Below are 27,113 nucleotides of genomic sequence, written 5' to 3'. Positions count from 1 at the left end.
GCCACCACTATGCTCACTGTCACTGTGAAGTGACAGCTGAATCTGGGCCCAGGGAGCGAGGGCTGCGTGCTGCTATGGTTGAGCAGCCCTGAGGCCCCTGGTGTCCTGCACACTCACGTGGAGATGACAGGAGCTCAGGTCTGGGCTCAGCTCCACCACAGCCCTGAGAGGCCCTCCTGTCTCACAAGCACAGGGCTGACAAGGCTGAAAGACAGACACAACATCTGCTCCTGTGAGTAGTACAATCAGTGCTGGGACTTTCACAGCCTTGCCAAGTTTCTTAGGAGAAAGTTCAGGCACTGATAGGGAAGGAATGGGACCCTGAAACTAGGAATGTGATGTCTGGTTGGCCTCAGATGGGGCTGAGAACCTCAAACCCCTGGGGCCTCTGAGCCACTCCCATGTCCAAGGAGACAAGCCCCTTTCACTGAAAACCCTGCGAGAACCTCCTGTGGACCAGATACTTAGAAAGAGGCTGCTCATTCTACTCGACATCCATAGTTAGCCCCCAGACCCACAAGTAGGGTCCAATCTCTGCATGCTCAGGGTGGGGGCGAGTACCCAGAATAAAACAGCTTACAGTAATGGATCCAAACAATTTCCAGACATAATTAATGGACACCGAGAATCCTGGGGATTATGTGGGGACGGGTCAGGGGTGGCAGACCGCAGTGGAGGGAGCACAGCACTGAGCTGGGTTGGCTCCATTCACATGGGTGCACAAGCCAGAGATTCTGATTCTGTGTGTTGGCCATGGGCTTCCCTGGGGTTCAGCGCTGAAGAATCCGCCTGCCAAAGCAGGAAATGCAAGAGACACGGGTTGGATCCCTGGGTTGGGATGATTGCCTGGAGGAGGAAATGGCAAGGAAATGGCAGTAATTCCAGTGTTCTTGCCTGGGACATCCAAGGGACAGAGGAGCCTGGTGAGCCAATGAAGCTGAGATGCCAGAACCTCTCCTGTGTAACGTAGAGGAAGGAACCCAAGGGCGCAGGGAGGTGACACGTTGGAGAGGACTTATCATGCGTGACCCGTGCCTCTGATACAGCCCCCGGTATGGCCACAGAACTTTTCTTTCTTTAAGTATTTCTATGGTTAACTATACAAACACATTTCCTGATTTTGAAAAACCCTTGCATTCCCATGTACGTTGCTGTCAAACGTTTTGTTTAATTCAGGTTTGTTGGCACTTCATTTAGGGTTTCTGAACTGATAATTTGTAAATGAAATGGGTTTGTGGCTTTCATTTGGTTGAGATTATACTTTCTAAAAAAAAAACAAGGAACTTGGAAGGGAACTATATTTGGTATTTTGTAATAAACTATAATGGAAAAGGATAGAAAGAAAGAATATAGATATATACATATATATGTGTAACGGAATCTCTTTGCTGAGCCCCAGAAACTAACACCGTATTGTAAATCAACGATCCTTCAACAGAAAAAAATAACTTGGAAGCTTTTCTTCTTTTTCTTGGCTGCGAAGGAGTTTAAAGCAATTACGAGCTGACTGTTCTTTAAAGGCTGGCAGATCTCCCCGACACCATCTGGAACTGGAGCTGTTTTGGGGGAAGCTCCCTAACCACCTTCTCTTTCCCTCCATGGTAATTGTCCTGTGCAATTGTTACATCTACTCTGGAGTCAGTTCAGTTAAATAATATTTTCCTAGGAACCAACACATTTTATCCAGGTCTTCAAACTTATTTGCATAGAGTTGAGAAAAGTGATGTTTTATGGATTCTTTAAATTTCCTGTGTGTTGTTTTTACTTCTAAAAATTTTGTGGCTTTGTGCCTTTCCTGTCTTTCCAGATTAAGTCAGCTACTGGTTCATCTGTTTGATTTTTGAAGAACTGTATTTTGGGTTTTTGAGTTCTTTCCCTTTTCTATTCCTAATTCATTAACTTCTGCTTCCTGTTATTCATCCCTGCCTGTTAATTTCCTCTATTTCACTGTCCTTTTTAAACTTCTCAAGTTTAGGATGCACTTCATTTTGATTGGCTAGTGATGCACTCAGGGTGTGAACTTTTCTCTGAACACTGCAACACATAGGGGTTCCCCTGGGCTGTTTTTTTTTTTTTTTTTTTTTAACTATTTTTCCAATATTCTGCAATTCCAGTTTTGATTTCTTTTTGGATCCAAGAGGTGTTTCACCTGCAAGGAATTTTAAAACATCAATTTACAGCTTTCTTGTCTTGAGAGTAGGTAATGCTCTCTGTGCCACATCATAAACATTTTCTTGGTAACCCTGGATTTTGAGAAAACAAGGTGCAGCCTGTGTTCTCAGGGGGACAATCTGATTCACATAGAAACCAACAGATCATTCTGCTATGATGGAGGCCATCCAGGGCCTATGAGTTCTTGTCCACTTGGGTGCCATGGTGGGAGGCTGGGATATGGCCTCACGTGGACCTGCAGATGTGGTAACGACCCCTGGCCCACATGGAAGTGGATGGGGAGGACTCGGGGTGGGGGTCTCTGCCAGCTCAGCAGTGAGGAGCTGGGGGTGGGAGACTGGTTGGGGGCTCTTCAAAGACCATCAGCTCTTGGGAAGCTGTGGTGAGTCAGGCATCTGCGAGCTCACTGTGATGAGCTCTGGCCTTAAGTGAACAGATGAGGGCAGGACGTCTTGCGGGAAGGAGAGCAAATGCACCCTCTGTCCCTTTCTTTACTCGATGGCCTGTCCAGCAGTTGTGTTCATGAACAGGAGAGAAAAACTGTACAACTCGGACCTGGCTTCTTTGAAACCAACAGCAATGGGACCACAGCTGGACTTCTCCACTCCCCCGAGGAGAGAAGGTTTTCCAAGGCAACTGTGGTGGGGGTGGGTAAGTCTAATCACGTAGGAAGCACCTCTACATCCAACAGAAGATCGGATGCCAAGTAGATGCCTGGCTGCTCTGCTCACTGGGGGCCCCTTGGGGTAGGTGTCTCTGCTTGGCAGGGGAGGGAGGCCATATCATCCTCCCAAGGTGCTGGCTTCCCTAGAGAACAACCTTGATGAAAGCATAGGTTTTGGGCCCAGCTTGAGAGTTTTTTGCCCTTGAGGGGCTCCAGGCCCTGCAGGATGTCTGGCCAGAGGTCAGGCCAGGGTCAAGGGCTGCTCCACATCTGGAGAAGGGTTTCCTGGGCTGTCACTATCTCCCCAGGGCTAGGAGGGGCCAGCCTGAACCCCACTCAACCTGCAGGTCTCAAGCCAGGGACAAGGAACAGGACTTCTCTCTAAGGCCCAAGCCCTACGTGTGGGCCAAGAGGGCCCCAGCTTTGAGGACCAGGTAGCTGTTAAGGGAAGAGGCTCTGAGCTTCCTAGGATGGCTGCTCCAGGCAGGTGGGGAGCTCCCTCCTCTGCTGCCCAAGGCTGGCCATCTGCCAACCCACCCAAGTCTAGGAAGAGGGAGAGGGTGGGGGGAGCACCTCCTCAAGCAACCTCCCCAGCACCTCCTCGGGACTGGACGAAGAATGACGATGACAGGGTGGCCCCACAGCTGGGCCCGCAGAGTGCTGATCAGTGGAGCCGGCAGCCCGAGGACGCCTCCCTCCGGATTCTCGCCTTCAGCCTCTTTAGGCTGCTGTGCCCTGGGTCCAACAGGAGGCCGGCCTCGGCCGCCGTCCAGGCCTCGCTGTAGCGTTGTTCAACCAGGCAACACCGCGCCTGGCACAAGAGTATGTGGGTGGCTGGAGCCCGGCCTGGCCGCTCCCACAGGCTGCTCTGGGCCTGGGTGGGTGCCAGGTGGAGGGCCTGGGCGAAGGCCCCCGCAGCCCCAGCCTCATCCCCCAGACCCAGCAGTAGGCGGCCCCGGGAGCAGAAGTCCTCCACCTGTGTCTGGAGGTTGCTGTCCCTTGAGCCCTCTCGGAGCACGTGGTCTAGGTCCCCAAGTGCCCGGCTAAACTCCCGTAGCTCGGCCAGGCAGGTGGCCCGACGGCGTAGGTGACAGGTGCTGCTGCCACCCGCCAGGACAGCCAGCGAGCAGTAGCCCAGTGCCTGGCGGGGCTGTCCCGAGTTCAGGAGGGTGTCAGCTTCCTGGGCTGCAGCCTGCACAGAGGGGACGGAGGGAAGGAGGTCAGGCCATCCCCTCCAAGCCCTGCACAGCCAGCCACTGCTTGCTCCCCTGTGCAAATGCTGTCTGCTTCTTCTGGGGGGTAGTGTATGGAGGCACAGGGCAGTGACCACCCCCTTGTAATCCCTTCACCCTGCTTCTCACAGCCCTACTGTCCCAACTGTGGTCCCAGCTCCTCTTACTTGGGTAACCTTCTCTCTTCCCTCTGCTCCTCCCACTCTGATGGGGCTGCAGCCAGCCTTCCCCCTTCTCCCAAGGCTGCCCAGCCCCAGGACAGCAGCAATTGCTCCTCTGCCCAGCCTGTTCCTGGAGCCCCCTCCTGGACCCCAGATCAGAAAGGCAGGGTCTGCTCTGTGCTAGTGCTCTTCTCACTTCACTAACCAACCAGTCCAGTGGAGACAGAGTCAAGGCCAGGGAGACACTCTCCAGGCGCCCCCGGTGTGTCCAGGAAGGCCGTGGTGGACTCACCCTCTGCCCGGTGGATGCAGCAGGGAAGGGTCAGAGGTCAGAGGGCGCTGTCCATCCTAGCACTCTTGCCCTGGGGACTCCTGGACTGAGGCCCTGGCCGCCCCCGTCTGGGTGGAGCAGCTCCAAGGGCCAATGCCACCCCTCTGCCCCCCCAGGCTCACTTTCCTTTCCTGAGTGTGGCGGAAGCCCACTCTTCAATCTGCCAAAATGCCTTACCTCCTCTCGCCATCCGCCCCGGATAAATCCGCTTGCCTCCCTTGGCTGCTCCTGCTCTCAAGAACCCACAGTGGCTCCCCAAGGCCTGATGGGGAACAAACCAGACGCTGCCTCTCCCGCTGTCCCTCCCTCTCCCATGCAGCCAGGTGATACCAACGCCCCCGGCCACCGCCTGTCCCCAGGAAAGCACAGTGCACCCAGCAAGTGAGCACGCGGTCTTGTCTTCCCGGCCGCGCCACAGAGGATCGGTGACTCTGTCTCTCGGTGCAGCGCCCTCTCTACGGGGAGGTCAAGAGCATCAGCAAGAGAGTCAAACCCCCGCGCAGCCCAGGGCAACTATTCCACCTCTTCTTGCTTCACCTAGGGGTTCTGCGAAATAGGAGTGGAAAGTGACAAGGCGACACCAGCCGCGCAGGCGTAGTACCGCCGGAAACGGGGCGCCACTACTTCCGTCTTACTTCCGTGTTGGCCCGCGTCGCCCAGCAACGGCCCAGCGTCTCACGAACTCTCTCAGTAACGAAACCCGTCTCCAGGCGGCCCGGCTCAGCGCTTATCTCCCGGCCCAGCCCTTCTAAGAACTCAGACACGCCTTTGCCCAGCCCTGTCTTTTGAACTCCGAGACCTCAACCTAGCTCTCTTCTCCTAGCTCACAGCCCTCCTCCCCTTCCTCTGGGCTCTGAGACTCTAGCCCAGGACCCGCCTCTGAGATCTCTGGGCTTCGCCGCCGCCCCTCTGGTTCTGGGTCCTGATAACACGCTCCTTGGTCTGCTCAGGGCTTCCTTGATAGGTTCTTGGACTTCCCTTGTAGCTCAACTGGTAAAGAATCTGCCTGCAATGTGGGAGACCTGGGTTCAATCCCTGAGTTGGGAAGATCCCCTGGAGAAGGGAAAGGCTACCCACTCTGGTATTCTGGCCTGGAGAATCAGTCCATGGGGTCGCAAAGAGCGCAAAGACATGACTAAGCGACTTTCACTATCAGTTTTGGTCTGCTCAGCCCTGCAAGGGCCGCCCCCCTACATTGCCCATGGCTCCCTTAGCTCTTTCTGTCCCTAATGCCCATCCAGCCAACTTCCATATTGACCCTTCGTTGAAACCCCTAGGTGGTTCTGTTTTCCTGATGGACCTGGAGTGACAGAGTCTGTGGAAGCATAAAGCGGTGAAATTCTTGCCCCAGGTCGTGCAGGGGTTCTTGACTGGCCTGCTGATGCTCTTGGCTACCACCTACTGGTACCTTCACAGCCCACCCCGTCCCCTGCTCCCTCAAAAAAAAAAAAAAAAAAAAAAAAAGTGAAATTCAGCCACTGCAGGGAAATCCATTCTGCTGTCTGCATTCCCCCAGTCCTCTTCCTGTACCTGCCTGGCTGCTTCTGCCTCCAGCAGGTGAAGGAAGGGGCCCTTCCCTCTGCCCCCACCCTGAACCTCTCCTCATGCCCCTTCCCCTGCACTCCACAGCAGCTGCATTTTGATCACCTGTTCCTTGAACACGCCCAGTTCTTTTCTGCCTCCAGTCTTTTGCCTTGGCCTCTGTATTGCCATGGCGATCTCACCTCCAGAGCTGCCTCGCAACTCCACTGCCCTGTCTCATGGTCTTCCTACACTTTCACCCTCTGAAGTGAGCCCCCCCTCCCACTGTGGCACCCCCCCTGAGATGCGAGGGCCGTGGTGCTGGCAGTGGCTCCACCCAGGGCCTGATGGAATGTGCTCTTACTTTCTCGTCAAATGAGCAGCTGAAAGAAAAATCCCCTACCCAAAGAGCCCCAGCCCAACATCCCTTCAGGGTCCCTTTTGGTTCACTAAGGGTTCACCTGCTTTCTCTCTGGATGGACGTCCTTCACCTGGCCTGACCAGGGGATTGGGGTGGGGTTCCAATGAGGGCCAAGTGCTCCTGCCTGGCTCAATCTGGCTCTGAGGGTGCCGTCCCCTCCCTCTCCTCAACCCCAAGTCAGCTTATATGTTTCATGCAAAGAAGACATCTTGGGGGTTTCAGGGCTTGAGCTGGCGAGACCCAGATGCCTTCTCCTGATCAGGTGCAGGGGGGCTTGCAGTGCTCCCCAGGGCCCCAGACCTGGGGGTCTCACACCCCAGGTGCTGGAGAGGGGCGGGGCTGGGGACTCCGAGGGTTGCTGTGCCCACCTGGGTGAGGCTCTGCCTCTCTGAAGCCTCCAGAAGACATAGTAGGAAGCCGAGGTCCTGGGCATCCGTCTCTGCAAGGCACTGCAGGTCCTGTGCAGCGGCCACCACATCCCCCTTCTTGAGCCGGAGCAGCCCACGCCGGGCGCGGGCTGCCTCTGATGGAGGGGTGGGATGCAGGACTTTTTGCAGATGGGCACCGGCCTCCTCAAAGCTGCCTGTCAGGGATTGGGGAAGGACAGTCACAGTGGGGCTAGGGCGGTGGTGGAGGGGGACACTAGGAAGCTCAGTACAGTATTTCTTGTTCAGCTTTGGCTCTGGGAGTGACTGGTTAATGGAAGACCTTAGTCCCAGAAGGAAGGAGCAGGGAACAGAGGGACATAGTGACACCTTGTCGGTCACATGGATTCACCTGATGACCAAGCCCTCCACCTAGGGGGTGTCATTAAACTCTATGACCCCCAGGTGGAGCAGCAGGACTGGGAGCTCCCTCACCATGGTCACTGAAAGGACCTACTTTCTCTCTGAGTAGGGCTGCATGGGATCAGAGCAGCCTCCGGGGTCCCCAAAGGCCTTGGTGGGGGCACCTCACAGGCTTGGAAGTGATGATGACATGCCCGGGAAATGCAGGTTGCAGAGAGAGCTCCCTGTTCAACTTAGTGCTGAAATATTCTCAGGATTTTGCAGTAAAGACCAATGTTTTGGCACATGTGGGCCTAAGACAGTCTCACCCAGAACAGGGAAGTCTGTAAACATCTGAATAAATGCATGAGTTAAAGAGGAGGCCTAAGCATCTGAGCCTTTCACAAAACCCCAAATCATGGCTTCAGCTCATCTCCCGGTGGACAAAGTTGCACAGGGACCCATATGGGAACAGGTCACGAGTCCTGGGACTCAGGGTGGGAGGTACCTTAGCTGCCACTGAGTCTAGGGTCTCTTCCTCCCATTTTACACAAAAGAGTCCAGGGTGGGAGAAGTAGGGACGATGCTCACGTCCTGTGTCTGGGCAGACACATACCCACTGCAGCGAGCGCATCTGCCAAGAGCATGTGCCAGAGGGGCTGCCTGGCATCAATTTCAATCAGTGCCTTCCCCGCAGCCAGGAGGTTCTGGGCGTCCTTGTCACTGAGGTGGGCCCCTGTGTCCGGCAGCTGACTCAGGAGGGCCCGGCAGTGGGAGGAGAGGCTCTGGGTGATGAGGGCCTGGGCCTCCGGCTTCAGAGAGCAGATCTCAGGAACTGCGGTTCTCGGGCTGAGCCTCAGAGCGGAGAGGATGTCATCCACAGCCTCCTGCAAGGGGAGGAGGTCAGGGTGGGTGGCAGAAGTCGTCCCATATTTGTTGTGTTCCTCTCAGTGCCCTAGTGTTGGGGACACCAGAACAGGCAGATGGTCCAGCCTCTGCCCTTTCACCATGGGGTGAGGGTCAGTCAACAGGAGGGCCTGTAGGGTGAGCTGTAAAGGCAGTGTGTGGTGAAGTTATAGCAATGGTATCAGAGTTCTGGACAGGGGTGATGGTCTGGAGCCCCAAAAGGGCCATGCTGATCAAAAACCCGCTATGGCACAGAGCGGGGCTTGGGTTGGCAGCAGAAGGGCCAGAGGCCAGGGGCTGAGCCTGCAGCTTGGAGGTGAGGAGGGGAAGAGGAGTTTGGAGGCCCTGATGATGCCGTGGAAGCACATGAGGTCCAGGGAGGCTGGGCTCTTTAGGATAGCCTTGACCCTGGAGAGTCATTTGCATCTGACCTCTGACCTGGCCAATAGTCAGGAGCCATGAAACCACCCTCAGGTCCATCCTCCTGTTGGTTTTCTAGTTGTCCTTTTCTTTGTACTTTGATGTCTTTCCCCCTCCTTTTCTACCTTCTTTTGGGTTAATTGAATAGGTTTATTATTTTATTTTAGTTCCTCCTTTAGCCTCTTAGCTCTGCCTCTTTTTGGGAATTCCCTGACTACCCAGTGGTTAGGACTCTACATTCTACTTCAGGGGGCACAGGTTTGACCTCTGGTCAGGGAACTAAGATCCTGCAAGCTGTGCTGTGGCCAAAACAAAAACACAACACAACAAAACAAAACAGGAAACTCTGCCTCTCTTTAACATTTTCTAGCTGTTGTCCTATAAGTTACAAAGTCTCTTGCTCAGCTGCTCAGTCATGTCCAACTCTTATGACCCTATGGACTGTGTAGCCAGCCAGGCTGCTCTGTCCATGGAGTTTTTCAGGCAAGAATACTGGAGTGGCTTGCTATTTCTTCCTCCAGGGGATCTTCTCGACCCAGGGATTGAACCTGCATTTGCTGCATTTCCTGCATTGGCCACTGAGCCACATGGGAAGCCCACAAGTACAAAATGTGTCTCTAGAAATGCCATCCCATTGTTTTTTGGCTTCCATTGTTTCTATGAAAAGTCAGTCATTGCTCATACTGCTCTTCTGTTGTTCAGTCGTCTCCGAGTCTGCAACCCCATGGACTGCAGCACGCCAGGCTTCCCTGTCCTTCACTATCTCCCGGAGTTTGCTCAAACTCATGTCTGTTGAGTTGGATTATTACTGTTGTTCTACTATATGTAATATTTCTTTTTCTCTCTGGCTGCCTTGAATATATTGTTTATCTTTAGTTTTCAGAAATTTGATTAAGGTGCAACCAAGTGTGGTTCTCTTTGTGTTTATCATCTTGGGATTTGTTGAGCTTCTTGTAAAATTTTTGGGCATTATTTCTTCAAATACTTTTACAACAACAAATACATATATTAATATAAATACATGCATATATATTTGCCCCATTGTTTCTCCTCCAGGACTATAATTATACATATGCTGGAGTGCTTGGTATCATCCCAGAGGTCACTGAAGCCCCCTTCATTAAGAAGAAGATCATTTCCCCCACTCTGTTCTTCAGATTGGATAATTCCTACTGGTCCATCCTTAATTTTACTAACCTTTTCTTTGGCAGTTTCCAACCAGTTGTTAAGCGCATCTGGTAAATTTAAAATTTTAGATACACCTTTCAGCTCCAGAATTTCCACTTGATTCTTCTCTATAGTTTCTGTTTCTCTGCTATGATTTTCCATCTGTTCACTCATTATGAAAAATTTTCCTTGACGTTCTTCACATGTTTATAATCCCTGTTTTAACACCCTTATCTATTAATTTAAACATTTGTTCCATCTCAAGTTCTGTTTCTATTGAGTACTTAGTTTTCTGATTATTGGTCACATTTCCTGGTTCTCTGGGTGTTCAGCAGTTTTTTGATTTTGGGCTGGAAGTTGTGGATAGTACATTGTAGAGTCTGGACTATGTCACCGTCTCATAAAGGAGGTTGTGTTTTATTCTGGTGGCTCATTTTGTTTCCGTTAGATTTGGTTTTGTTCCTTGTGAGGGCAGATCCATTTCAGTTTTGAACTTAGTCCTAAAATATGACCTTGACTTGGTTTCCCTCATGGCTCAGTGGTAAAAAAAAATCCGCCTGTCAAGCAGGAGACATTGATTCGATCCCTGGGTTGGGAAGGTCCCCTGAAGAAGGAAATGGCTACCCACTCCAGTGTTCTCACCTGGGAAATCCCATGGACGGAGGAGCCTGGTGGGTCACAAGAGTCGGACACGACTGAAGTGACTAAAAACATGAACTTTACTCAGGGCGTGGTCTCAGCTGAGTGCCTAAGGTATTCAGAGGAGTTTCTGCTCTGGCGGGGTCAGGATTCCAACATCTCCTGCCACCTGTGAGCTCTGTGGGGCCCCTGCACTTGCAGATCAGCTCAGACAAGAACCCACCTGGAATCCCATGAAGGCTTCTCCCCTCTGCATAGCCCCAGTTTCTCCATTGCCCTTTGTTGCAAATTTCAGCTACCGCATCAGCCAGGAATCCCAGCCTCTGCCTCCTCAGCTCAGCAAGCGGACTGCCCCACCTCCTGGTGAGTAACAGGAAAGGCTCCCCAGGCAGAAAGTCAGGTTATTGTGGGGCTCCCCTGGGGCTCCCCTTTTGTGGTTTCCCTTCTCTCAGGGATGGCAGGTCTTCACTGTCTGTTGTCCAAGATCTGAAGACAGTTGCCATGTATTTTATCTAGGTATTTTGTTTTCAGAAGCCCAGTATCTATTACCTCTTCTAGTTACACACTTTTAAAGTCCAGGAACGGGGTTCTCCTGGAGCAAGTGTGTGGGGGACGAGGTCTTAGACAGAGTCCTTAGATGGCTGGATGAAAGTATGGTCCTCTCTAATCCTTCCTAGACCATGACCTGGGTCCTACCTGACCCTGGTGTTGGCCAGTGGCAAACCTGTTGGTTGGTTACCTTTGTAAGGAAAAAGTCCAATTCTGTGCTGGCTCATGGGAATTCCAGCTCCCACCCATGGAGCCCTCACTGAGGACCAGGCACCAGGCTGAATGGTCCTGAATGGGTGCTTCTCAGGGGGTGCAGTTGTAAGGAATTTACCTGCCAATGCAGGAGAGGAAAGAGGTGGATTTGACCCCTGGGTCAGGAAGGTCCCCTGGAGTAGGATATGGCAACCCACTCCAGTATTCTTGCTTGGAAAATTCCATGAATAGAGGAACCTGGCAGACTACAGTCCATAGGGTCTCAAAGAGTTGGACATGGCTGAGCACACTCGCACGCATGAGGCTGAGTATCTGACAGCCTTGAATAAGCACTTCCCTCTCAAGGCTGAGGCTCTGGTGACCTTGAACAAGCACCCCTCCCCCCATTTTACTGATGTTGAAACAAAGCTCAGAGATGTTTCAGGATTTGCTCAGAAAATTGGAGGTGGGGGAGAAGGATTCTGGATTCTGGACCTTCGCAGGCTGACTCAGAGCTTCTCTCTTAGTGAAAGGCTGGAGGGCTTTGGGCACTTGGCCTCAGCCCATCTCTAGGAGGAGGAAGTTCGGGGGGGACAAGGTGGGGTAGCCTCTGCTTAGAGATGTTTCTGAGGCACCTCTCAGAGGAGCTGCTGGCATGTCGGGAGCACCCAGGGGCGGGGTTCCAGGGGTTTGCCTCCTGGCTGAATCCCGTCTCTGTTTAGTGGGCTCGTCTCTGAGAAAGCAGGTGCTTTCCCAGCACAGGAAGGGGCCTGCAGAGGGCTGGGCTCCCAACCACACGTGCGTGCCCAGGCTGGAACAGACACCAGGTGCCAGTGACCTCGGGGAAACGCGATACCCCGGCAGGCAGAAACACCGTCTTCAGAGGCTCTCATTCCGGTGGTATCTTGGATGGATCTCTTTTCCTTGTCTTCTGTGACTCCAGTCCTTAAGGAATTCAGAAGCTTGGCAGGCTGGTTACCTCTGGGCTGTACTTTGACCCAGCGAAGCATCAGAGCAGACAGTGGTTTCAGTTTCTCACCCATGACATCACTCTTGGCTTCAAACGGCCCTTGTCCAGGGCTGTTTGGCTGTGGCTGCCTCTGAACACAGCTTCTCTGTGGAAAGTACCTATCCTGGGCCTGGCAATGGACTACCTCCCACCCCCGCCCCTGCATGCCAACCACCCGAAACCACAGGTCCTGTATAGACAGCTTAGGGTGGCACCCAAGAGGCAGCCAAGGTCTCTTTACTCCAAGGTGGGGTCCCCCCAGTAACCCTGAGACTTTGCATATCTATCCACATTGATGGAAGCTGGGAGCAGCTCTTCAGATGAGAGCGAAAGGCTACCTGAAACCAGGGATGTGACGGTGAAAAGGCTACCTGAAACCAGGGATGTGACGGTGAGGCTCCGTGAGCCCCAGAGCGGGCAGGGTTTAGATGCATGTGTCACACTCGATGCCTGGTCCTGCGTCCTCTCTCCTGGGGGGCTGAGAGGGAGGGCAGTGCCTCTCCTGAGCACCACCACCTGCCCTGTCCCAAGTGGGGAGCATGGGGCCGGTACCTTCTGCTCATCCAAGGCCAGGTGCAGGAGTGCCCGGCCGCACAGTGCCTGTGCGTTCCCCGGCTCAGCCCTCAGCACGGAGGTGAAGTCAAACATGGCTGTCTTCTTCTGGCCCAGGAAGCCGTAACAGCGGGCTCGGGTGAGCAGGGACTCAGTGGCCTGATTTCCTGAAGGAAGGGGCGTGGCGTCAGGATGTGACCTCTGCAGGGCACGGCCAGGTTCAGCGTGTCTGCCCACACTCAGTACTTTCTGCACCCGCCCTGGTGCCCAAAGGGTTGGGGGAAGGGGTACACCAGCTCTGGGGTCACCTCGGATGCTCACAGACTGCTGGGCACCAAGACACACTGGGGAGCAGTCTGGATTGGCCTGGGGGCCCTGGCTGTGGAACACAGCCTGGCTCCGGGAGCCCAACCCGGATGAGTGGTGTCTGGGAGAGTTGGTGGACAGTCAGAGGGGGCTTCCTAGAGGAGGGGGCACTGCAGCTGCATTTGAGGTGAAATGAAGGGAGGTATGAGGTAGGAAAGGATCCGAGCAGCTGGTCATGGAATGGCTGCAGGCATGAAAGTGCCAGCCTGGTCCCCCTACCCTCAGGGCCTGGATGTGTGGTATGGAGCCCAGGATACAGGGGAGGGTCCCAGTTCAGGCCCCAGCTGGCTGGGCCCTCTCCTAGGCTTTAGCATCAAGGTGATCAGGGGTCAGGAAACACCTGTGAACCAAGCATGTGCTCAGACCGCTGGTGCCTGACAACACCCCTTCTCCACATGGCACGGGCTCCTCTTATCCCCAGGTACCTGGCAGAATGGGGGTGGGAGGAGGGGGGCGGGAGGCTCTTACCTGAGGCAAAGATGGCCAGAGAGAGGTAGGCGATGGCCTCCCTGGTGTGGGCCCCGCCCTCGGCCCCTCCTGGTCGTGCCCGCAGGATGGCCAGGGCCCTCGCATGGCAGTGGCCCCAGAGCAGCTGCCGGTCCTCGTGACAGAAGACGGCCAGGGTGGACTGGAGGCAGGCCGTGTCCCCTGACTGGACCACCTTCTTCACCAGCTGCAAGGGAAGGGGTGTCACCATTGGGCCCTCTCTGAGGCCGGCCCAGACAGCTCCACCCCCATCCTCCGCGCAGGGGTGTGGCTCAGGGATAGGGCTTGCAAAGGCGTGGCTCATGGGGGCGTGGCTCTCGGGGGAGTTACTTCGGGCTGGGGTGGCGGTGGTGGTGGTGATGGTCTTAGCCTCCTAGAGCCGCGCCTCCTCCTCCATTACCGGCAGGCAGAGATCTGGCCTTACGGACCTGCGCACGGCAGGTCTGAGAAGTTCAGGGAAAGCGGGCTTTCAAATTAATAAAGTGACAGAAGCCCGGGGAGTCCTTCAGAAGGCACCAGGAGGGACCCTGGGACTTGTCCCTGCTCTGGGCGGAGTGAGTGGGGAGGGGGCAGGACATAACTTCACAGCTACCCACCCGATACTGCCCCTGCCCGCTGCACATGTGTGGACGCCGGTCCCAGAGCAGGACAGGCAGGACCCAGAGCATCCTTCCCTCCCACCCTTATGGCCCAACTCAGGGCGACCAGAGCCCAAAAGAGGCCAGAGCGGAAGAAGCAGGCTGACAGGTTCCACAGCCCTGCCCCAAAGCCTGACGTCTCTTTCCTGGGAATATGATCTTCTGGCCTCACAGGACCTGAGGGAGGCGAAGTCACACTGCCCCGCGAGCCAAGTGGTCTCCAAGGGAGGAGAGAAGGGCTGGAGAGTCTGGGGGCTCCTCCACCCTGGGACAGGGTCATCAGCAAGCCTAGTTTACGTGGGAGATTTGGGACTAAGCTCCGCTGACACTCAGCTCATGGCTTTTTCTTCATAGCAACAAAAGCAAATACAGAGCACTATCGCATGATGGAGGTCGACTGCGCCCTGGGGTACCTGCTGCAGCTAATTCTCATGAGAACCTGAAAGGTCAGGGTACAGTTGAGGAGACTGAGGGTCAGAGAGGTGAGGACTTGCTGGAGGTGGCAGAACTGGGGCTGAGACAAGCCGTGCCTGGGACAAGCTGGGGCTGGGACAAGTCTGGGTGCAGGGTGTTGAAAGAGGGGCCAGTGGGGGCCTGGTGCCCTCCACAGCACTGTGCCCTGTGTCGAGCTGCCTTGCTGTGGCCTGCTGGGGCCCTCTCACCTGGTTGGCATCGTAGGAGAATCCCCTCCGGAGCTGCAGCAGGGCCAGCCGCGTCAGCACAGGGGCCGCCTGAGGCCTCCGGGAGAGGGCTGCCAGTAGGGCCTTGTGGGTGTCGTCCAGGCGGCCCAGGCGGTATAGGGCGTCAGCTGCCAGAAGGCGAGAAGCCTCATCCTCTGTGTCCAGTTCCATCAGGAGCGTGGCCAGCTGGTGCACGCCGTGTGCATCCCTGTGGAGAGAGCAGCTGGGGGAGAGCTGACCCTTCCCTAAACCCCTTCCATCTGCCCAGGAGGTGGGCTGCAGGCAAATCCTACTTCCTGCACCTTGTCCAGGCAGCTCCCTTCCTGCTGCATCTCAGACACCAGGTTTCTACAGGAGGGTGCCGGCTCATGCTGGTCACAGAGCCCGGAGCTGCCCTTTCTGACCCTCTCCCGCCCTATGGGGCAGGCATTTCACAGATGAGGAAGTGAGGCTGTATGCTGACCCCCAGCCCACTCTGCCCTAGTTTTCTTTTCTGCAAAAACAGGTAACAGTGTTGGCCTTGTAGGGCTCAGGTGTGTGGTCCGCAGAGCTAGATAACGCACAGGCTGCACTTGGAATGACCCCGGGGCCCTCTTGGGAATGAGCATGAGCTCCTACTGGGACACAGCTGGAGCCTGGAATTGACGGTTCCCAAGAGAACAGGTATAAAGGGCCCCAAATCTCCTACAAGAAAATTCCTCCTCACCAGCAAATCAAAGCGATACAAATGAAGGAACTGGGGTCGAGGAAGCCAGTGTGTGTGTATGTGTGTGTGTGTGTGTGTATGTGGGTGTGAATGTGTGTGTATGTGTGTGTATGTGTGTATGTGTATGTGTGTGTATCTGTGTGTGTATCTGTGTGTGTATGTGTGTGTGTGTATCTGTGTATGTGTGTGTGTGGTGTGTGTGTATGTGTGTGTATCTGTGTATGTGTGTGTGTGGTGTATGTGTATGTGTGTGTGTGTGTATCTGTGTATGTGTGTGTGTTGTGTGTGTGTGTGTATCTGTACGTGTGTGTGTGGGGTGTGTGTGTATGTGTGTGTATCTGTGTATGTGTGTGTGTGGTGTGTGTGTGTATCTGTATGTGTGTGTGGGGTGTGTGTGTGTGTGTGTGTATGTGTGTGTGTATCTGTGTATGTGTGTGTGTGTGGTGTGTGTGTGTGTGTATCTGTGTATGTGTGTGTGTGGGGTGTGTGTGTGTATCTCTGTGTGTGTGGTGTGTATGTGTGTGTATGTATGTGTGTGTATCTGTGTATGTGTGTGTGTGGTGTGTGTGTGTGTGGTGTGTGTGTGTGTGTATGTGTGTGTGTGGTGTGTATGTGTGTATGTGTGTGTGTGGTGTGTATGTGTGTGTATCTGTGTATGTGTGTGTGTGTGGTGTGTGTGTGTGTGTATCTGTGTATGTGTGTGTGTGGGGTGTGTGTGTGTATCTCTGTGTGTGTGGTGTGTATGTGTGTGTATGTATGTGTGTGTATCTGTGTATGTGTGTGTGTGGTGTGTGTGTGTGTGGTGTGTGTGTGTGTGTATGTGTGTGTGTGGTGTGTATGTGTGTATGTGTGTGTGTGGTGTGTATGTGTGTGTATCTGTGTATGTGTGTGTGTGGTGTGTATGTGTGTGTGTATCTGTGTATGTGTGTGTGTGGTGTGTGTGTGTGTGTGTGTGTGTGTGTGTGTGTGGTGTAGGGATGAGGATGCTGACATCAAACACACCAGGGCCCCCCTGCCCAGTGTTAGTTTTGCTAAAACACCTTCTCACCACCTCCCAGCAACCAGAGAAATGCCAATCAAAACATCTGCAGTTTCACCCACGGGGCTGCTGAAGAACTTTGCAGAAGGAGCATCAGGGCTGGAGCATGTGGCCTGATGGGCAGGTGGGCAGCTCCAAGGTCAAGGGCCTCACAGGGAGCTGTGCCCTCTGACCCCAGCGCTCAGCTTCTGTCGAATCTTTAGGGCAGAATAGTCCAAGAGTGGATGTTACCATGGTAGCATTATAGCTAAGAGCAGAGGAGCTGGGAATGCCCGAAGCCCTGATGGGATGTTCACAGGATGAGCTACCAGGCTGTCTGAGAAAGGTAAGTAGCAGCAGAAGAAATGTTCATGATTCAGTGAGTAAAAATGTGGGTTATATTTGCATACTGAGCACAAATTCAGTTTTGTGAACTCTATTTTGTATGTATAAAGAGAAACAAGGGAATGCAAACTGGGATGACGGGTAAGTTCTGTTTTTTCATTTCCATTTTTGAGTTTCTAATTTTCTAAGTGCATAATGTTATCTGCCGTTTTGGACCAAGGGTCCAAGATCTGGGCTCCAGGACTACACCCCCAACCAGGGCCTTAGGGAAATCACCTAGCAACTCCCTGCCTCAGTTTACTCATCTATAAAGTAGTACGGCACACACCCCGACTACCTTGGAGCGGACCAGAATGAAGCAGCAGCCCCAGGTGGGTGCGCGGGGCTAGTGTTTACCCTTCCTGCACAGCGGGGCTGTCTGTCTCCGCGGCCTTAGTCCGGCGGCCCCGCCAGCTCTTGGGTCCTGGCTCTGGCCTCCGCTGCAGCATCTTGTGGCCCTCCTCGCGCAGCACGGTCAGCAGCAGCCCCCGTTGGTTCCAGGGCACGTAGGTTTTGGTGACAAGCAGAGTTTCCTCGGGGCCTAGGCGGCAGGCGGTAACATAGTCCAGTGCACCCAGGAAGGCGCTGCCCGCCAGCACTCGAAGCAGCCCGCGGCCGCACAGGGCGCGCACGCAGCCACTCAAGTGAGGCGGTCCCAGCTCCACTACCGCCTGGAAGTCCTCCTGGGCGCTCCCTGAGTCGCCAGAGTGTAGCGCGCAGAAGCCGCGCAGCGCCATCAGGGGCGCGCGGTCCCTGGCACGGTCCCCGGTGCGCGAGGGCCGGAGCAAGCGCTCACACAGCGCGCGGGCGCCCGCCGCGTCGCCTGCCAGCAGCAGGCACTCGGCCAGTCGGGCGCCCAGTGCGGGGCGCGCCCCGGGCGGGGCGACTCGACACAGGACCCGGAGCGCTCGGGTCACCGGGACCAGCAGCTCACGGCCAGAGTCCTCGCGGAGCTCGGGGCGACTCCGCACGGTCTCCTGGAAGTGGGAGAAGCCCACGTCCGCAGCCTCCTGCACTTGGGCGTGCAAGCGCTCCCGGTCCCCGGCGGAGAGCACAGCCTCAAACTGCCTCCGAGCCCCCGAGGGGCTCTCCCGGAAGGCCCGGTGCAGGTCCCGAAGCAGGTCTTGGGCCCCGCTGTCTAGGAAAAAGGTCGCTGCAGCGCGGGTGACCAACAGGGTGGCCAGACGCTCACCTGGGGAGAGAACAGAGGCGTTGGTTCTGTCGTGGCCATGTCCTCCAGGGGAACCACCTGTAGATTCCAACCCTCCTGTGGAGGACCCTCTGAAGCATCTCATGCCAAGCCCCTGGAGTCTCAGTGGCCAAGGACAGGGCATGAAGAGGATGAGGGCTGGCAGGAGGTCGGGAGCCCCTCAGGGGGTTTCTGGTCTCTAGAACACAGGCTCAATAGTTGAGCCACCAGGGAAACTCTGGGTCAATTTCTGTTGATTTTTTTTTCTCCTGACTGTGGCTCACCTTTTATTTTCATTTCTTTGCATGTTTAGTAAATTTTAAAAATTGTACACTAGACATCCGGTTGATTTTTTTGTAGAGACTCTGGGTTCAGTTATGTTTCTTTGAAAAGATCTGAATTTTGTTTTAGCAGGCAATGAGTGTTCATTGGAAGGACCGATGTTGAAGCTGACACTCCAATACTTTGGCTACCTGATGCGAAGATCTGACTCATTTGAAAAGACCCTGATGCTGGGAAAGATTGAAGACAGGAAGAGAAGGGGACGACAGAGGATAAGATGGTTGGATGGCATCACGGAATCAATGGGAGATGAATCTGAGTAGACTCTGGGAGTTGGTGATGGACATGGAGGCCTGGCATGCTGTGGTCCATGGGGTCGAGAAGAGTCAGACATGGCTGAGCGACTGAACTGAACTGAACTGAAACTGACTAGGATCAAACTCCAAATTCTGTCTTCTCAAGTGGGAAGCAGCTGAAAATCCCATTTAGTTCTTGCAGCTTCCAGCTGTTACTTTTTCAGGCCACCCAGTCTCTCTTGTCGGAGAAGGCAATGGCATCCCACTCCAGTACTCTTGCCTGGAAAATCCCATGGACAAAGGAGCCTGGTAGGCTGCAGTCCACGGGGTCGCTAAGAGTTGGACATGACTGAGCGACTTCACTTTCACTTTTCACTTTCATGCGCTAGAGAAGGAAATGGCAACCCACTCCAGTGTTCTTGCCTGGAGAATCCCAGGGACAGGGGAGCCCGGTGGCTGCCGTCTATGGGGTCACACAGTCGGACACGACTGAAGTGATTTAGTAGCAGCAGCAGTCTCTCTTGTGTGTGCAGGTCAGTGGACAGCCAAGGGTTTAAGTGGATTTAATATACAGATTTAATCTCCTTGCAAGGAGACCAAACCAGTCATTCTTAAAGGAAATCCACCCTGAATATACATTGGAAGGACTGATGCTGAAGCTGAAACTCCAATACTTTGGTCACCTGATGCAAAGAACTGACTCACTGGAAAAGACCCTGATGCTGGGAAAGATTGAAGGCAAGAGGAGAAGGGGACAACAGAGGATGAGGTGGTTGGATGGCATCACTGACTGGATGGACATGTGTTTGAGCAGGCTCTGGGAGTTGGTGATGGACAGGGAAGCCTGGTGTGCTGTAGTCCATGGGGTCATGACTTAGTGACTGAACAAGGAAGAACAGCAATAACATGGATTTGGGGTCTTATCTCTTTTCCTCCCTGAATGTGGCTCTATCCTTTTTAGGATTTCCCCTCTAACTTTGCAACTACTTTTCTCATCCCTAGTTTCTGTCATATGACATCTCAAATGAGTAAAATGGCAACTTTCTGTCCTATGTGGATTGAGGAGTCAAAAAGCTGCAAAACTACAAATCTCACCTTGTGTAGTCTTCATCTTTTAGGGTCAGTCTCTGGTTTCTGCCTGCATTTGGTCACTGTTCAACTGCCAAATATTTGCATTTTATATTTTGCCCCAATTTTATAATTATCCGTGGGACACACAGTTTAGTCTAGCTAGTTCAACGTTATTGAAATCCAGGATCTTTTATTGTTAGATTAAAACATTTTGACAGTCTGGTGGTGAGGGGATATAACATGCTATAATGTTACCACTGTTGTTTTAATTTTCATTTTCCTGATTGCTGGTGAGGCTCATTTATTTAAAAATACTTTCCTGCCAATCTGTTGGGTAGAGAAAGTGGTATCTCATTGTTTTAATTTGCATTTGTATCATTACTATGATGTTGAATATTTTCCACATGTTTATTAGCCATCTGTGTTTTCTCTTTTGGGAAATGCATTTGCCAGTTCTTGTACTGGATTTTTTCTCCCTTATGGATATGTAGGAATTCTTTAAATACTCTGGGTACTCATCTTTTACCCACTGAATATTTTGGAAATATTTTCTCTCTGTTGTGGATTGTCCTCTCATTTTCTACAATTGTGGGCAAAATAGAAGTTTAAAAATTTCAATTCAATCAAATGTATCAAATTTTTCTTTATTGTTTCCATTACTTTTGCATCTTAAGAAGCCTAGCTGTTCACAGAACCTTAAGATATTCTCTCATATTTTCTTTTAGAAAATGTAAAGCTTAGCTGTTAACATAATTCACCTGGAATTTACTTTTTTTGCATGGTTTGAGGTAGAGAATCAGTACTATGTACTGAATCATGGTCCTCTTTTTTCCCCTGTAGCTTTGCAATGCTAACTCTCATATATTAAGTTCCAGATAATTATAGGTCTGTTTCTGGCCTCTCTAATTTGTTTTATTAGTCCATCTATTCCTCAAGTCAATATCTTTCTGTATTGATTAGTATAGCTTTGTATTAACTGGTAGAGACAATTGTATACCACTGTTTTCTTCTCCATCTTCTCCCCTCTCCACTCCCCTTCTCTTTCGGCTCTTACTCCTTCTTCTTTGTCTTGTCTATTATTGGTCCTCTGCTCTACTATCATATCAAGTATTTCTATCAGGAGACATTGGCTATCTCTCTGCTTACAGAGGCATTATTTATTTTAATAAAGTGCTACAGAGTTCTCCATAAAGTCATATGGCTTATTGAAATAAATTATTTTCTTTTGCTACAGTAAAAGGTGTACTTTAAAACCATTAAGCTCCTATTCATTGTTGGTGTCTGTAAACATAAATACTTTTTTGTATCTCCTATTAAATTCTACTCCTATATCTAATACATTTTTGTTGTTTCTGTTGGGTTTCTACATAGCTAATCATATTGTCTGAAATAATGGTTGCTTTATCTCTTCCTTTCTAGTCTTATTATTTCCCCTTATTGCATTGGCTAGCATCTCTAAAGCAGTGATGTATAAATGGGGGTGTGGGCAGCCACCACATTCTTGGTTCTAAAATATCACTATTAAGTATGATATTTTGGTAGGTTTTGATAGATTTTATCTTTTCCAATTAAGTACATTTTCTTCTATTCCTGGTTGTTTAAATTTTGGAGATGTTAAATATTACAAAATACGCTCCCCTAATTTATTCCCTAATTTTTCTTCCATTAATTAATGTTATAAATTACATTATTATAGAAACATAAGCCTATAAGTCCTGTATTATTTAAGTCAGTTTTGGTTAAAGGATGCATCAAAACCCAATGCTTTGACTCAGTATACAGTTGTATCAGCTACTGTTGCTGTGTAACAAAATGCCACAAAACCTAGTGACTTAAAGAAACAACTGTTTTCTATTTGCAGTGATTCTTCTTCAGTTTGGGCTGAACTGGCAGTTCTGTTGGTCTTATCGGGGATCATTCCTGTGGCCAAGGCCATCTGGGACTTGACTGCGCAGGCAGGTGTAAGGTGGCCTCACTCACGTGTCTGGGGTCCTGGTGTTGGCCATAGGCTGAGCCTCCCTCCTGGTGTGTGCCCTCGTGATTCACTAGCTACCTTCTGTGCATGACACTGGGGAGGTTCCAGGAGGATGGAGGTGGAGCCTGGCTTCCAGAACCACACAGCATCACTTCTGCTGTTTTCTGCTGGTCCCAGCTAATCTCAAGGCCAAGCCAACTCTTTCCATGCTGGGTGAATCGTGGCTATGTCTCTCACCTACCCCAGTGGTTCTTAATGAGGAATCTTGAACAAACAGGATACGGCTCCTGGGGACTTTCCAAAGATAAGCAGCCAGGGAGCTTCGACCCCTGGGAGATGTGGCTCTTGTTCTGTATCTTGTCCTCATGCACTGAGTGTCCCTGTATTGTTGTTCCATCGCTAAGCTATGTCCAACTCTTTGTGACTCCATGGACTGTAGCACGCCAGGCTCTCCTGTCCTTCACCATCCCCCAGAGTTTTCTCAGATTCATGTCCATTGAGTTGGTGATGCCATCCAACCATCTCATCCTCTGTTTCCCCTGTCTCCTCCTGCCCTCAATCTTTCCCAGCATCAGGGTCTTTTCCAATGAGTCGGCTCTTCACATCAGGTGGCCATAGTATTGGAGCTTCAGCTTCAGTATCAGTCCTTCCAAACAATATTCAGAATTGATTTCCTTTAGGATTGACTGGTTTGATCTCCTTGCAGTCCAAGGGACTCTCAAGAATCTTCTCCAGCACTACTATTCCCTGTATCTCCATCTACTAAGAAGGACTGAGCATATTCCCAAATATGGAAGACTTTGGTCAATGTTTCCAGGGACTTTGGATAAGTAGCCTTGAGATTAGAATGCATTTGTTATAGTAATCTGCGTTTGTAAAAAGTCTGTTATAGCAAAATGTATTCATTCACATAGTAAGCTTTGCTTGTGTGGTTGTGATAAGGTGGATCCCAGTGACACAAGTGATTTTGGCGTAATTAAGGTAGTAATTTGTAGGGAAGGTTCTCCTATCCATGGCAGAGCCCAGGCAGGACAGACAGCTTCCTGCAGTCTCTAGGGGGTGGGGAGCAGAGTTTTTCTAGAACATGTTCCTCGAGGCTGCAGCCCATTGGAGGCGCTGGATTTCTGCAGGGGCTGTTTTTTGTGTTCAGTTGCTTCAGTCGTGTCTGATTCTTTGCAACCCAGTAGACTGTAGCCTGCCAGGCTTCTTGTCCATGGGATTCTCTAGGCAAGAATACTGGAATGGGTTGCCATTTCCTTCTTCAGGGGGTCTTCCCAACTCAGGGATTGAATCCAGACCTCTGCATTGCAGGCAGATTCTTTACCGATTGAGCCACCAGGGAACCCTAATACATCCAGGTTGTCACTGGTTCTTCTGACCAACTGGCTATAAATCAGAGGTTCCTCTGAACCCCTCTTTGTTTAGTTGCTCACTCCTGTTCAACTCTTTGTGACTCCACAGACTGTAGCTCCTCTGTCCATGGAATTCTCCAGGCAAGAATACTGGAGTGGGTTGCCGTGTGCTCCTCCAGGGGAGGAGCTTCCTAAACCGGGGACAGAACCTGAATCTTCTATGTTGCAGAAGAGGCAATGCCTCAGGTGCCCACTGAGGCACCTGCAGGGACTCTACTGGCCATTAAAGTGAAAGACCTGCCCCTCACCCCGGGAGTTGCTGAACGACCCCAGCTCACAGGTCACTGTGTGTTTGTGCTTTGGGCACCAAGGGACTCCTACTCAGGATTCTGTTGTGACTTTGTTGAGGATTTTTAGGTCATTGAAAGTAGGAGGACTGCAGGGTGTCTGCTCTGACATATTCCTAGAAAGAAACCTGCTCACTTTTCAGTTCTGTCTGGTTCCCGTCTCAGCTTGGCATCACCAGGAGCCTCGCAGGCACACTGGACAGACATGCCCCTCCCCCTCTGCATGGATTTGGCAGAGGCAGCTCTTTATCTCATAAACGCAGGTGTCACCACGCTGTGGGCTCCCAAGTTCCCTCCTCCTTCTTGTCCTCCTGTCCCTTTTGCTGGGTCCTCTTTTGTGGGGAGCAGTGTAGTGGGCAATTAGGAGAACGTGAGGGCCAAATTCCAGCCTCTGTGAACACTCCGTGTGCCCTTGGCGGTCCCATCGGTGGAGTAGATATGCCTGCACCCAGCTTCCAGCGGTGCTGTGTGGTGCGTCTGAAAATGCTTTTCACACCCGAACGATGGGTCCGCCCACTGAATGTCAGCTCCCGGCCCCTGCCTCTAGGTGTCCAGCTGCCCCACTCTATCCTGGGGGCTCTCCCGATCTGGACCATGACCATCAATCTCTTCCTTGTGTGGATGATCCCCAAAAACCTTGAGACCATGCCCCGGGATCTCAAGGCTCACGTGTCCAGCTGCCTAATGACACATCCAATTGATGGGCTCCAGGAACATTTTGGAAGAACTTAGTGGGTGATTGGAGAGCACTTAGTGGAGATACCTTTTTCAGGGTTTGATACACAGTTTCACTGAATTTGCCCAGTAACCTTCAGAAGTGGGTGTGACCCCCACCCCCACTTGTGCACAGGGAGGCCAGCGGGTGGCAGGGGGTTGGGAGTGGGGTGGCAGGCTGGTGTGTGGCTCCTGGGTGCTCCCAACCATGGCCTCACTACTTCCGCCCCCACCAGAGGGAGGTCCCAGCAAAGGGCAGGAGCAGCATCTCAAACTGGGGGTGTCTCCAGCCTTTAAGGCCCCCTTTCCTGTCTGCTCCTCTCTGTCCCCTGCCATCCAGCTGCTGAAAGTGAACTCTTAAAGTCATTCTCGATCCATCCCTGTGCTCCCCTCCTCCCCTCCCTCACTACACCTGGCCAGTCTTATCCTTTCTGTCTCAGTGTTAACTCAGACCTGGACCGCATCCAGCCTCTGGGAGTTTCTCTTCTCAGTCTGGCCCCCAGGGCACGTTCTGTGCACAGCAGACAGAGACTTGAAAAATGCAGCTCAGAGCACCTCACTTCAGTTTAAAACCTCCCTGACTTCTTGCTTCTCTGAGGAGAAAATCGAAAGTTCTCAGCCAGAGGGCTTAGCTGCGGCTACTGCCTTTAGAGCCTTCTGTTGCCCTCTGCCCCCACCCACAGCCCCCTGCCAGCCATGCTGGATCCATTCTGTGGCATGGACACCCCAATTCTTTCTCACATTCTGTTTCTGTTGCCAATCCTTCAGTCTCAGCTCAAATGACGCCTCCTCCAAGAAGCCTTCCCTGACCAGCGGGCTAAAACAGCACCTCGCACAGTGCTTTCTCAAAGCACAAATTTTGTCTTCTTTTCTTGGTGCTCTGTAAGGTCAGGGGCCTGTCTGTTTTGTCACTGTGGTGTCCCCAACACCAGCACAACTCCCACCCCCACCATGAGCAGGACTTAACCATGCAGTGAAGTGACAGCAGGAGCAACTTTCAACCTGGTCCTTGGTGGGTATGGAGGGCATGCCTACCTTGGGGTCTGCACCCCGTTGGGGTGGCCTCCAGGGCCCGGCTGCAGGCTGCCCGGCAGTCCTCATACCTGCCATGCTGGAGCAGGGCTTCAGGCGACAGGGTGATGCTCCAGGTGCCCCCAGGGTCCAGGGCTGCAAGGAGTCCCTGGCAGTTGGTCACCTGTTGGCTGGCACTGTCCCCAGCCCCCTGATGCTCTGAGATGTAGTCCTGGAGGGCTCTGACCAGAGCAGGGAGGTAGGGCTGCTGATGCATGTGAATGAAGGCCATGGTCCGGTCGGCGCTCTCCACGAAGGCCTGGAGGTAGTCGGCCACCCCAGTGTGCACCTGTGTTCCGGACAGGACCCAGGCCAGGGCGCGGGTCAGCCTCAACTCCAGGCTCTGCTGGGAGTGAGCGTCCAGCAGGACCCCGCAGCGCCGCACCACCTCCCCGTGGTGCCCGTGTGCCAGCAGGCCGGCCAGGGAGTGCAGGGCCGCAATGGGGTGGTCGGGGCAGAGGGTGGCCAGGAAGGCGCAGGCCAGGGTCCCTGTCAGGGAGACCACCGCCATGCCATCCCAGTGGATGGCCGGGATCTGGCTGTCACCTCGGCACCAGGCCTCTAGGGTGGCCACCACAGACGACCCCCGGGTCTCGGGCAGGGCAGCTCGGATGCTCTGCAGGGCCGAGGGAGCGTGGCAGCTGAAGGCAGCCAGATAGAAGGCGGTGGCCAGCGGGGTCTCCCCCAGGGCCAGGTGCTGGTCACCCTCTCGGCAGAGGCAGGCCACGAGCTCCTGGGCCGACATCATGCCCGCACCTCCGATGGGCCCATGTGCATCCTCACAGCACCTGGAGAGGGAGTATGGTTAGCGCGTATGTGGCCCACCTGGCCTACGGGCTCCCCAGTCCTGCTTCAGGGCTACCCCCTGCCCCTCTCCACTGAGACCTCAGAGTCAGCATGGAGCCCCCAAATGAAGACAGGGTGAATTCAGCCACCAAGGAGTGTCTGGGGTGCCTGCCCCGCAGGCGTCTCTACAGGGCTGGGGCAAATCTCCCAGGCCAGGCCCCCAGTCTCTGTTTGCCTCCAGGCCTCAGCTTCCTCCTCTGCAGAGGGGGCCATGTAATCAACAATCAATGGACGTCTGACTTCTGAGTATCCACATGGGGAGGAATCGGGCAACCTGAGGGGTCAGGGACCCCTGGTCCTCACTCCAACTGCTGCCCCTCCTAGCACAGCTGCTCAGGAAGGTGGGCCCTCCCGCTGCCCATCTGGGTCACATGGGCATCCCCTACACTTTCTCAGGGCTCTGAGTGTCCACTCACCGCTCAGCCTCAGGACCACAGCCCTGTCCACCTCCCACACCTGGGCAAGGTGAGGGGAGGGGGTGGTGCAGGTAAGGCTGGGGTGGTGAGGGGAACCTGGCCAGCTCTTGGGTGGGGTCGGAAGCCACGCTGGTGAGGGGGGCAGTTCTTGAGGTCAGTTCCAGGACCAGCCCTGCCGCAGGCCTCTCTCTGTCCCCAAACCTTCCAGCCTGAAGAAAGGCTCACTTGCTGGGGCTTTCCCTCCCGGTTCTCTAAATGCCTGCAAACACCAACCCCGCCCCCTACAACCCCCCCCCCCGCCCCCGCCCGGCCCCCCACCTAATGTTTGCTTTCTGACATACACTGAGACACAGACACACACCCGTGCACACAGGTACGCACTCACATACATATGCGCACACAGGGCACACAGGGAGGTGCTCCCAACCTGCACACGCGCTCACGCTCGCCTGTGCTCCGAGGCTGTGCGGGGTGTGCGGGGAGTGCGCGGAAGGAAAAGGCTTGCCACCCAGGCTTGGGGGCGGCCAGGTGGAGGGGCGGTAGACGCGACTCTGCCGGAGGGTCCGCGGATCT

General features: G+C 53.2%; 1 protein-coding gene across 1 annotated transcript; it reads right to left on the bottom strand.

Moving 5' to 3' along the window:
• Positions 1–3,500: 3,500 nt before the first annotated feature.
• TTC34 (tetratricopeptide repeat domain 34) lies at positions 3,501–26,026 on the bottom strand. Its single transcript, XM_065937146.1, has 8 exons — positions 25,243–26,026; positions 17,339–18,173; positions 14,856–15,081; positions 13,538–13,742; positions 12,704–12,870; positions 7,886–8,156; positions 6,871–7,085; positions 3,501–4,028 (listed from the first exon to the last, which is right to left on the bottom strand). Exons 1-8 carry the CDS (start codon positions 26,024–26,026, stop codon positions 3,501–3,503), a joined length of 3,231 nt encoding a protein of 1,076 aa, XP_065793218.1.
• Positions 26,027–27,113: the final 1,087 nt, after the last annotated feature.

Source organism: Muntiacus reevesi, chromosome 5 (assembly GCF_963930625.1).
Source record: "Muntiacus reevesi chromosome 5, mMunRee1.1, whole genome shotgun sequence".
Classification (NCBI taxonomy): domain Eukaryota; kingdom Metazoa; phylum Chordata; class Mammalia; order Artiodactyla; family Cervidae; genus Muntiacus; species Muntiacus reevesi.
The sequence above is the reverse complement of the archived record's forward strand: the minus strand, read 5'-3'. Positions and strand labels throughout refer to the sequence as shown.

Coding starts and splice junctions, on each gene's coding strand:
- TTC34 (XM_065937146.1), bottom strand. CDS start 26,026: ATGATGTCGGCCCAGGAGCTCGTGGCCTGCCTCTGCCGAGAGGGTGAC. Junction 15,082..17,338: donor AGCCCCGCTGTGCAGGAAGG/GTAAACACTAGC, acceptor CTCTCTCCACAG/GGATGCACACGGCGTGCACC. Junction 12,871..13,537: donor TCTGGCCATCTTTGCCTCAG/GTAAGAGCCTCC, acceptor CCCTTCCTTCAG/GAAATCAGGCCACTGAGTCC.